The 11,701-nt window shown below is 40.3% G+C and overlaps 1 protein-coding gene across 1 annotated transcript; it reads right to left on the bottom strand.

The window, feature by feature from the left end:
* Positions 1-81: 81 nt before the first annotated feature.
* LOC136687717 (GTPase IMAP family member 8-like) lies at positions 82-11,221 on the bottom strand. Its single transcript, XM_066662253.1, has 14 exons — positions 11,179-11,221; positions 8,664-8,718; positions 7,545-8,234; positions 6,707-7,429; positions 6,154-6,602; positions 4,731-4,884; positions 4,368-4,411; positions 4,111-4,193; positions 3,078-3,295; positions 2,496-2,749; positions 1,578-1,688; positions 1,329-1,473; positions 1,052-1,081; positions 82-871 (listed from the first exon to the last, which is right to left on the bottom strand). Exons 2-14 carry the CDS (start codon positions 8,689-8,691, stop codon positions 597-599), a joined length of 3,204 nt encoding a protein of 1,067 aa, XP_066518350.1. The 5' UTR covers positions 8,692-8,718; positions 11,179-11,221; the 3' UTR covers positions 82-596.
* Positions 11,222-11,701: the final 480 nt, after the last annotated feature.

Consider the following 11,701-nt stretch of genomic DNA (forward strand, 5'->3'; position numbering starts at 1 on the left):
TATCCGTCTCACAACAGCAGCTCGTAACATTACCCCAAGGTGTTTTAAAGAGCTAAAGAGCTTTCAGCAGTCTGAGGCAGACGGACATCTGTGAGAAAAACTGGAGTGCAGAGCACAACATAAAATGAGTAAATAGCACCTAACATTTACAACCAGTGGTGTTGTGGTTTTCAAAGCCTGTGGTTCCCGCTGTGATGTCACTGGCTCCATTTTGTGGAGGAGCTCTGATGGTGGAAGAAATTCAGCAAAAGACAAGTTGATCCTATGCAGTGTAAAGGTACCACAGTACCATCAGAGGTCCACTGATGCTGCATTAGTGGCATTAGTGTCGTAGAGATTAATTTATGCTATCCTTGACATTGATTTGCTGGGGGAGATTTAGTGGGATGACTAAACCAAGGAGAAAAAAAACAGACATCGAACCTAAATACATATGGCACAATGAACCAAAACATATTTTATCATCTCACATTGTGCTATGAAGAATAGCCACAAAGCTAATAAAAGTTTCACTGTTTGACATATCACCAATACAACGTGGTGTGTGTATACAGCTGCTGGGTCATTTGTTGTTGTGCAAAACTTTAAAAGGTCCTCTACATCTTGCTGGGTCTTGCCTCTAGGTCATCTGCTATCAGCCTAAAAGCCGGATTCCTATGAAGGATCTGATAGAATTCAGCTTTTGCACGTGCTCCTCCTGAGTCCAGAGCTGTGTACAGGAACCTCATCTGATCTTGAGTCGTTCTTGCAGTTGTTATGCTGTTGTACATTTCACTGGTGAGAAATTTACTTTTTAGAGAATCTGCAATTTCTATCACAGAGGAAACTCTCTGGATGAGATTCTCCCGGTGTTGATCCACAAACTGAGCCACTGCAATTTAAATAAATGATATTTTAAGTGATGATATTTTAACCTAATTATGAGTCGATGTTGGTGGATCCTAGGTTAGAATGCATGCAGGAGGAATGAGTGAACAGAATAGAAAATAAATGTGTTTGTGGCAGAATAAACAGAAAGCTCAATTTGAGCTTTAAAGTCGGAAACCCTTACTTGTTAAATCCAGTTTTAGAGAAGCATCCTCTGAAACAGCAACACCAAAAAATCTTAGTTGGTCACAGTATCTCACACACACCCACACAGAGAGAGAGAGAGAGAGAGAGAGAGAGAGAGAGAATATTCATTCTAGCTCATTTGAGATTTAAATAAATATACATTGTGGCCCAGTATATTTGACACCCACTCACAAACTGTAAGGATATTCTGTGAGGACTACAGACAGATATTGGACAATTAGTTCTGAAGTGCTACACAAAGAAGCATTAGTTACCTGCAATAATGACCAGCCGGGGCTCCCACACTTCCTGTCCATTTTCATCCAAAAGACCAACTGTAATGTCCTCGGTGGTAAAGTGCAGGAACACCTCAAACATGGGGTGATAGTTGGGGCCATAGTCACACTCAAATGTTTCAACCTAAAGAGACATAAATGTGTGTTTTCGATTCAGTGTTGCACAAAAGTGCAGTTCTCTACACAGCTAGGTCCTGATTTGATGGTGTAACGTCTTTTGTAACTTACCTTTGGCTGGAATAAATAAGGGTTGCAGGACGGTTTGTACTTTCTGCCAGGGGTGAGCTGGCATTTAGAGCTGGTCTCAATGTGTTTGAAATCCACATGTCGGTTCTTCACCTTGAAGAGAAGTACAGTTTTGACATTTCAATTTAAGACTGAGATAAGTTTACACTGTGCTCATCTTCAGCAGTAAGAAAATCATGGCTAGTAGACAATGACCTTAGCATTAATCTTTGGGGTTAGATGACATATGGTGGAGTAAGGGTCCATAGCAGAAATATATCAGTTTAAATATGATTTTGTAACCGCTTTATCATAATCAGTGTAGCAGTGTGTCCAAAGGCTACTCAGTCACCTCACCAAATCACTCACACACACACCTATCCTGACTGAGATTTATGACTATGATCAAAGGTCCATTCACACTGTAGCTCACTGCTGAACGGAACAGAGACAGTAACTCAGATGGTTTGTAAATATCTCTGTAGTATCCCTCAAGTTGGTAAGCTCGTGTCTGTCGGAATTCCAATGCTTTGTAACTACAGAAATATTGAATGATTTCCTCTAAAAGCTGTTCTGTAAACTGCAAAAGCTAACTGCTCAGAGTGGCACTCACAGTAATAAATCCATTCTGGAGAAGTTCATGTTTTCTACTCTTATGTGTGCATATAAATGCACTCATTTTTAGACAGAAACATCTCAACTTTTGGCTGAAATGTGAAGAAATACTTGCAAAGGATTGCAAAGAATCATGGTTTACTACACAAAGTGATGTGATTAATCATGAATCATTTAACATCACAAAAATGATCTTATGGTAATATGAATGGCAAAAACAGACAATATGTTAAAAAGATCTGATGTGTCTTGGAAGTCTGGATGTTGTTGTTTGATTCTTTATACTTGAGTGAGTATGCATATTACCTCCTCCACAGGCACATTCCCTGGCAGTAAATGAATGTGCAGTTTTTTCCGGATCTGTTTGCTTGGTATTTCTTTGTAGAAGAGCAGGACTTGGCCACTGATGGAACTGTCATAAAGCATCTTCTTTAGGAGGCCAAACAAGGAGAGTTTATGGATGAAAATAATCACATGTGATTTTGTGACCTCTAAGGGTTTAATGATCTCTATATTATCACCAGTGAAATGTGCCACAGCCAACTCCACCTGGTGTTCATCTGCAACCAACAAATACAACAGAAGTTCAAGATTAGTACAATATCAGTATTCTAATATAAGTATATATTTTTTATGGCTGTGTTTTGTGTCTGGTTGTGTCAGGTGAGACAAATATGACTCTCCTTGATATGCACTGAATTAGAAATCTTTTATATAATGTGAATATTCCACAGATACAGATTTAGAACATTACCCTAAGATATGGTACCAAGCCTGCATTAGAGTCATACTGGAATAAGTGTTTTCAAAGTTCCATTGCATTAAAAGTATCCTATTATATTAATGCAATAAATACAGGGTAAATCCCCGTTTCAAAAATTAACTCACCACATTGTATTTCACAGTGTGGAAGGTGTAGCTGAGAGACTGAACCTTTAAAGCAGCTGATATCGTACAGAGGACCTGCAGGCTGCATCTGACCCAAACCGTCTAAGAGACGAGTATCCCAGGAGTCTATCCTGTACAGCAGCTCCCCTTTCCCCTCTGTCTCAAACACAAGACCAGTCAATCTGCACTGGAACTGACCAGCGTGAGGACACAGGAACCTGCAGAATCACATGCAAAATCTGAATGGTCTAGTTGTATGTATCAGATGTTGTACTGGGAGAAAATGCAACCTACACTATTGAAAACAAACAAAAAACACATCCTTACAATTTATTTAACTGATCCAGCTTAATTTTCAGAATTTATGAATGTGAATCAGAGTTCTGTCATCACATTTACAGTCAAAACAAATGGGAGCACAACACAAAACACAAGAGTCTGTAGCGTTTTTGTCCTGTTGTGTCCTAGTCTCTTCATGTGCTAGAATTTGCATAGCTACTGAGTACTATAATCAGGAAGCTCAATCACCAGTGATGCCTCAGTCATCTGAGGCCAGAAATCCTATATAGCCTAAATGGCATTACCCTCTGAGTGGACAGGATAGATACCTCCCACATGGTGCTAGCAAGCATGGGAGTTTTTCACCTTATGCGACAGATCAGTCAGTTTGTACCCTATTCTGCCACATCTAAGTGTTAATAGCAGATCAAGAAGAAGTGAGACTCTAATCTGTGGGATTGATTACGATTAATAATTGGGGAGAAACTACAGGAAACACAACAACTACAAGACATGTCACCCACTCAATGTAATGACACTGAAAATGCAACTTGGTCAGCCATCTAAACAATGCTAAGATTTGGTTGTAAAGTGACTTGTGCTAAATGTGGACCAAATAAAGGCCCGGATGGACAGACCAGATTTAGACTGTAAAATTTCCCAGCATGTATATTAAGGGTTAATATGTATTAAGGGTTCAATACTTTCATAATCCCACCTGCCTTATAAGTGCTAATTGTGGATATATTAGTACCTGTATGAATTATACTTCTTGTCCTCCACACCCCTACTCTTGATCCTCACTTGTGGACTGAACATTTCAGCTTCTGTTGGAGACTGCTGACAGAGCATTACACATTCTTTAAGATGCAGAGGCCAGACAATTGGGGAAGAGGCAGCCTACATACAAATATTAAACTATATTAAATCACATAATTCCTACAAAACACCAAGTTTATCTTTGCATTTAATAGATGCAAAGGTAATTAATGAAAAGCCTGTTGAACTCACAAGTGCAATTGTTAAGCAGCCTGTCATTGGAAGATCTGAAGAATCTGATGAAAACAAATACAAAACACTGGTATATAACTGTGGCTGGGACACGTTAAATATCTGTGATCTGCTTTACCATTAGGATTAAGCCACACAGCAGTGTTCTCCCCATATAAACAAGCCTGTTCATGCTGTCTTGAGTGCACAGCAGGGAGGAGTGAGGAGTTAAAGCTCTGGTTTTCAACCATTTTTGCTCTGTACACTTTCTTCTCCATTTTACTTTTTGTCTGCACTCTTTTAACAAATGAATGAATGTGTCAAGATAATAACAGAATACTGTAGATTTTCATCATTCAGTAGTTGCAAACAGACATGACTTACACTTTTTCCTGATGTCTGTTGTTTCTGTTCTGTTTGCTGCCACCATCTCCTCTATCTTCTCCAGCAGCTCTGTGACTTGAGTGGCATCTCCTTCATTCTCATTGTTGAAAACGTGATACCTGTTCCCACATTTCTCAACCAGCCACTGGAGCGCCTTCCCTTCACTTTCAATGTGCTGCTCTATGGGTGTGTCTCCCAGGCAGTCTCCACAGGTGAACAGCACTATAGTGTGATGCCAGACTCGCTCAGATAGGAGCACCAGGTATTGATTTAAGGCTTGTGTCTCTTTTTTCATGAACGAAGCATCTGCACATATAACTAGAAGAACAGCATAAGGTTCTAAAGTACAGAGAAATGTACTGAAATTTACTGTGTTTTTACTCCACCATCCTGGATCTTCAACCACAGTGATGTGTCTCCCTGCTACCTCTCCCTGTCTCTTCACACAATGAACTGTTCTCTTTGACTCAAAATCGTCTCCCAGGATGGTGTTTCTCACCATCTTCCCAGATTTTCTGGATCCCAGCAACACAATTCTCAGTGATGAGTGATGAGACTTGTCTCCTAAAACAAAAAAGATCAAGTCACAGTTATTAATATAACTTGACTTATTCCTGGTTGATGATGTCATCAATGTGAGTTTGATTCATGCATTTGCAAAAAGAAGCCTGGTAAAAATCTTTCAAAGACCTGCATTTTGGCTTTAGAATAAACTGACCAACATTTATTAGGTTAAGAAGTTTTAAAAACAGATTGAGCAAACTGATCTGATTGGAATACTATAGCGTCCTGGATCCCACCTGGGCAGAGTTTCCATGTCTTCCCCGTGTTTGTGTGGGTATTCTTCTGGGCTCTCCAGTTTCCTCCCGCCATCCATAAACATGGAGGCTAGGTGAATTGGCTACTCTTAACTGTCCTGGTATGATTGAATGACTATGTATGTGAATGAATGTGTGTGTGTGTCCAGATGTGGATTGGCACTTTATCCTGGGTGAACCCCCTAATTCCCAATGCAGTCCTCCAGGTGGATGGCTGTTTCTCGTAGGCAGGATCCTCGGGCACCAACGCCCCAGTGTCTGTATATGGGTAAAATATACATATGTGTGTGTGTGTGTGTGTGTGTGTGTGTATGTTGACTAAGCAAGGCCCTTTAATTGAGCACAGGACAATGATCTATCTTCTTACGCATTCTTGTTCTGGTGGTGATTCTCATCATCCTCTTCTTTGCTCTCTCTTCCACTGCTTTTTTCTTCTCTTCCACCTCCTGTACAATCTTTCCATCCATTTCAAAATAGCCTCCACAATTTGCTGCCACCATCTCCTCTATCTTCTCAAGCAGCTCTGGGACCTGAGTATCATTTCTATTCTCATTGTTGAGAACATGATACCTATTCCCACATTTCTCAACCAGGCTCTGGAGTGCCTTCCCTTCACTCTCAATGTGCTGCTCTATGGGCGTGTCTCCCAGCCAGTCTCCACAGGTGAACAGCACTATAGTGTGACGCCACACACTATCACTGAGACGTTTTAGGTGTCCCTGTAAAACTCTTTTCTTGTTCCTTTTAAAGATGGTGTCCAGACGTATGATCAGTAGTAAAGCATGAGGACCTGGAGGACACACCAAAGCACTGAAGAAAATTTCCTGTTTCAATAACTCAGTGCTGTCCTCTACAGACATATTACTCCACCATCCTGGAGCTTCAACCACAGTGATGTGTCTCCCTGCTACTTCTCTGTCTCTCTTAACACACTGAGCAGTTCTCTTTAAATCAAACTCCTCTCTGCCCAGGATGGTGTTTCCTGAGGAACTCTTCCCAGCATTTCTGGATCCCAGCAGCACAATCCTCAGCTCTGGGAGATTATGTGTATTTTCTACTAATATAAAAGACCAGATGCAAGTTATTAACATATAACTTACAACAGCATAAGAAGATATAAGGACAATATGAAGGAATCCTATTTATTAAGCAACATACTATGCAGTGATCTGAAGCATTCTCTCTGTTTCTCTACTTTCATCACCCTCTCCTTTGCTCTCTCTTCCTCTGCTCTCCTCTTCTCTTCCACTTTCCAAAGGGTCATTCCTACCATTTCAAAATGGTCTCCACCGTTGGCCATTACCATCTCCTCTATATTCCACAGCAACTCTGTGACTTGAGTATCATCTCCTCTGTTCTCATTGTTGAGAACATGATACCTGTTCCCACATTTCTCAATCAGCCACTGGAGTGCCTTCCCTTCACTCTCAATGTGCTGCTCTATAGGTGTGTCTCCCAGCCAGTCTCCACAGGTGAACAGCACTATAGTGTGACTCCACACACTCTCAGTGAGAATGTTCAAGTGTCCCACTAATGCTCTTTTCTTCTTCTGGTTGAATGTGGTGTCCAGACGTATGATCAGTAGAAAAGTGTGAGGACCTGGAGGCCACTGAGACACACTGAGGACAATCTCCTGTCTCAGTAACTCAGTGCTGTCTTTTACAGATGTATCTGCCAACCATCCTGGAGCTTCAACCACAGTGATGAGTCTCCCTGCTACTTCTCTGTGTCTCTTCACACACTGAGCAGTTCTCTTTAACTCAAACTCCTCTCTACCCAGGATGGTGTTTCCTGAGGAACTCTTCCCAGATTTTCTGGATCCCAACAGCACCATCCTCAGCTCTGGGAGATGATGATGCATGAAAGGTGTAGGTTGAGGCTCTATGTGGAAAAGAAGAGAACTTCATTAATGAGCAAAAGCAAACATTATTAAACTGCCATTTCTATATTTGTGAGTATTTCAATAGAACTGTAAGTTCCTTGCCTATTCTTAAACTGGTAAATTTTCTCATCATATAAACCTCCATCACTCTTGCTTTTGCTTTACTTTCCTCAGCTCCCCTCCTAACCTTCACTTTTTGTAAATGCTTTCTATTTATTATAAAATGTTGTCCACCATTTGCTGCCACTATCTCCTTTATCTTCTTCAGCAGCTCTGTGACCTGAGTATCATCTCTGTTCTCGTTGTTGAGAACATGATACCTGTTCCCACATTTCTCAACCAGGCTCTGGAGTGCCTTCCCTTCACTCTCAATGTGCTGCTCTATGGGTGTGTCTCCAAGCCAGTCTCCACAAGTGAACAGCACTAAAGTGTGACTCCACACACTGTCAGTGAGAAGATTCAAGTGTCCTGTTAAAACAGTGCTCTCATTCTCTTTGAATGTGCTGTCCAGACGTATCATCAGTAGCAGAGCATGAGGTCCTGGAGGACACAGAGACACACTGAGGACAATCTCCTGCTTCAGTAACTCAGTGCTGTCCTCTACAGATATATTATTCCACCATCCTGGAGCTTTAACCACAGTGATGAGTCTCCCTGCTACTTCTCTCTGTTTCATCACACACTGAGCAGTTCTCTTTAACTCAAACTCTTCTCTGCCCAGGATGGTGTTTCCTGAGGAACTCTTCCCAGACTTTCTGGATCCCAGCAGCACCAGCCTCAGCTCTGGGAGATGGTCAGTTTCACCTGGAAAGAAAAACTAATTATAACCAGAAATTCTGCACAGATCATTGTGATCACAATAAAGGTTATTTTATTTTATTTGTAAGCACTTTTTAACCACACTTCTTATTTCTCCAGTTATAGGAAATTTATCTTTTTTCATTCAATCCGAAGCCTACTCAGAATCATTGGGCACTAGGCAAAAACAGACCCTGGACATAGTGTCAGTTCATCACAGATCATGACACATACACACACACAGGTGATGCCAAGCTGTCCAGGCTGTGTTCCTGCATTGAGCCCATACGTACAGGTAGGTTCAGGGCCCACTGTGACCCTGGCCATAATGTAACAGTTATAAAAAGTTAGTATATTATTAACATTCAGTTAATAATAATAATAGTAATAATAAATTAAGTTTTCAGCATATTTAAACACATTCACATAACTTACCAGGGAGAAGGACTGACACTGTGGCCATATTTCATCCTGTTTTGAGGTCTCACACCTAGAAAGAATGTTCATATACTTTTAGTGCAGTCTTTAAGGCATTAATCATTTTCCCTTTATTTAACTATACAGTGGACATTTATGTTATTTCTGGGATTACATCCCAGTACTGATCAATAACTCAAACATGCTCATAAAAAAGGTAAAAGAATTGTTATCTGTGGCAGCTGCAGGACTGTACCACACTCATCTCTCATTTGATTCAGACACAATGAACTGACTGGATGGCCAACTGCCATGATTATTTTTAGAAAATAACTCACATTTCCTACAAAATTTTATACTACAGCTTTTCCCCTGGCTCTAACTAATTGAAGTGAACATAAATATGGTCCAGTTGATAATAATGCTTGCAGGAAAAGACCCTCATAAAGTCTAAACAGTTCATAGCTCATAGCTACACTTACATCCATTTATTAAAATCAAAAACCTTTCATATATTTTTAACATTTTGTTTCACCATGATGACAGACATCATCCAGCAAACAAATATTTTTACCTAAAAGATGCAGCCCCAGTTGAATTAATTTAAAGAGATGAATTCCCCTTATCCACATATAAATAGAGTTCTGGTTCTTATAGAAAGGTTCTCCCCCTGTCTAAGCAGCCCTGTTTAGCACACCCACTTTCAGTGCCTGTTCCTTTAAATGATAATGAACCGCTCACTATTCACTCAGACCTGAGTGCACAGCAGTGAAGAGCAAGGAGCAAAAGCTCTGGTTTTAGCTGTTTTTACTCAGTTCCTATTTCTCCATTCTCCTTTTCTGAGGTTTTATACAGTGCTCTTATTTCTCCATGCTTGTTGTGTCTGTTTTGCTCCTTTGCACTCACATAACCGTGGGCCAAGTGTTGTGATTGGAGAGTTTCACCAAAGAGGCGTATGGGATCATAAAAGAGACATTAATATTTTAAACTTGTAGAATTCATTCATTCATTATCTGTAACCCTTATCCAGTTCAGGGTCACGGTGGGTCCAGAGCCTACCTGGAATCATTGGGCGCAAGGCAGGAATACACCCTGGAGGGGGCACCAGTCCCCACACACACTCACACATTCACTCACAGAGTTGCCAATCCACCTACCAATGTGTGTTTTTGGACTGGACGGAGCACCCTGAGGAAACCCAAGCGGACACAGTGAGAACACACCACATTCCTCACAGACAGTCACCCGGAGGAAATCCACGCAGACACAGGGAGAACGCACCACACTCCTAGCCAATCAGCAAACTGCAAACCCACTAGCCAATCAGAACAGATGATTTTTGCGCGCTTGTTCGTTTACATGAGACAGCATGACTTTCTTAACATGTCAGAGAATATGGCTAACGCATGAGAAACCACCACATATATCCTAAACACACAGTCTTGGCATATTTAGTTACATATACATTCCTTTCTAACACATTAAATGAACTCACCGGTGTCCCAGAACAATTTCCCTCAGGCTCCATCATCATGCCATCATATAAGCAGACAAGCACGTGAAACATCTTCTGTGCTGATTGGTTAGTGGGTCTGCAGCATGCAGAGTGGTTAGTAGTATTACAGTGTGCTGATTGGGTAGTCAGCTCATCCATAAAAGCAGACTTAAAATTAAAAAAGTATGTGTGTCCACTGACTGTGAAAACTCACTGTTTTTCAACACATACACAAAATATTTTTACACATGTGCAAATTATATCTAGGTATGCAAAACTTCAAACATGCTCAAAATATTTCTGCAGATATAAATATTTATTACACATTCACAAACTTGGTTTTGTGAGAGTATCGTTTTTTTGTTTACAAGTTCACCCCTTCAGCTATCAGAATCATCATCATCATCTTTTCTGCTTATCCATTTCAGGGTTGCGGTGCCATTCAGATATGTGCATGATTTTTTTTTCACAAGCACAGTGAAGTGCAAGGTGATATACAACAACAGGCTGTGAATTATTTGTGAAAATCATTTCACAAGCTCAAAGTATTAATAATGACTCATTTTGATCCCATGGCGGTAGGACAAGCCTGCATCTAACATCAGAAATGAAGCAAAATCAGAACAGCTTGATTTGGCCCATGGAATTCTAGGTCTTCTCATTTTATTAATCAATTAATCATCAATAATAATAATTATTTATTTTTTAAATTTCTGTTTTCAGGGACTGACTCTAACCATATGAATACACAGCAACACAGACAAAAAAAGACAGTATGTGGTCAGGATCTACCAGACAAGGGCATGCACTGAACAAGGATTTTTTTTTACGTCCTCTTTAATGTATCTGTTTTTATTACTCCAACTACGGTAGACCCATTGTTTTCTTTCTCAGACGTACTTTCACACTGGTTCTGTGCTTATATACCTTCACAATATACGTGTACACAGGAATAAACCATTACTAAATATCATATCACAGCTCTGGTTAAAAAAACATCTTTAAGCATTGTATCAGATATGTTTTAGAAAAACTCACCCTGCTCTGACGTTGATTTCCTGACTGCAGCCTGCAGTTCTAGGAGAACTCATGGGTTGCCAGATCTAGGCAAACAGGATTTAGTCAAAAGTATAAGAACTCTAAAAAGTTACATAGAAATGTAACATGCACCCTCCTTGCACTGGCTGTTCGAAAGGAGCTCGTATCAATGGATGATTTGTAGAAAAATATGAAGAGATTATGAATTTTGAGTTTAAACATTTTCTTTACTTTTTTAAGAATCGGAGCGATAACAGTCTTAAGCTCACTGAGGTTATTTGATGTTTATGAAGACACGTAAATCACTTACCGATATCTACACATTTTAATTTCAATTATCGTTATTATTGCGTTTCAAAAATGACACTTATTTCTGCAATCTGGCAACCACGCGGGAGAATGCAGTGCATTTCCGGGAAGTCCTGAAGGTGTTGCAATGTTAGAAACACGCTACGTTGTCAAAATGTTTATAGATACCGCTTGTGATTAGTGACAAAGCTGTACTACGTTGTTCACACTTCAC

The sequence above is a fragment of the Hoplias malabaricus genome, chromosome 2 (genome assembly GCF_029633855.1).
Source record: "Hoplias malabaricus isolate fHopMal1 chromosome 2, fHopMal1.hap1, whole genome shotgun sequence".
NCBI classification, from domain to species: domain Eukaryota; kingdom Metazoa; phylum Chordata; class Actinopteri; order Characiformes; family Erythrinidae; genus Hoplias; species Hoplias malabaricus.

Excerpts from the sequence above, each read along its gene's own strand:
- LOC136687717 (XM_066662253.1), bottom strand. The coding sequence starts at position 8,691 with ATGGCCACAGTGTCAGTCCTTCTCCCTG. Across the intron at positions 8,235-8,663 it reads AGTGTCAGTCCTTCTCCCTG|GTGAAACTGACCATCTCCCA; the intron begins GTAAGTTATGTG and ends TTTTCTTTCCAG. Across the intron at positions 1,474-1,577 it reads CTTATTTATTCCAGCCAAAG|GTTGAAACATTTGAGTGTGA; the intron begins GTAAGTTACAAA and ends ATGTCTCTTTAG.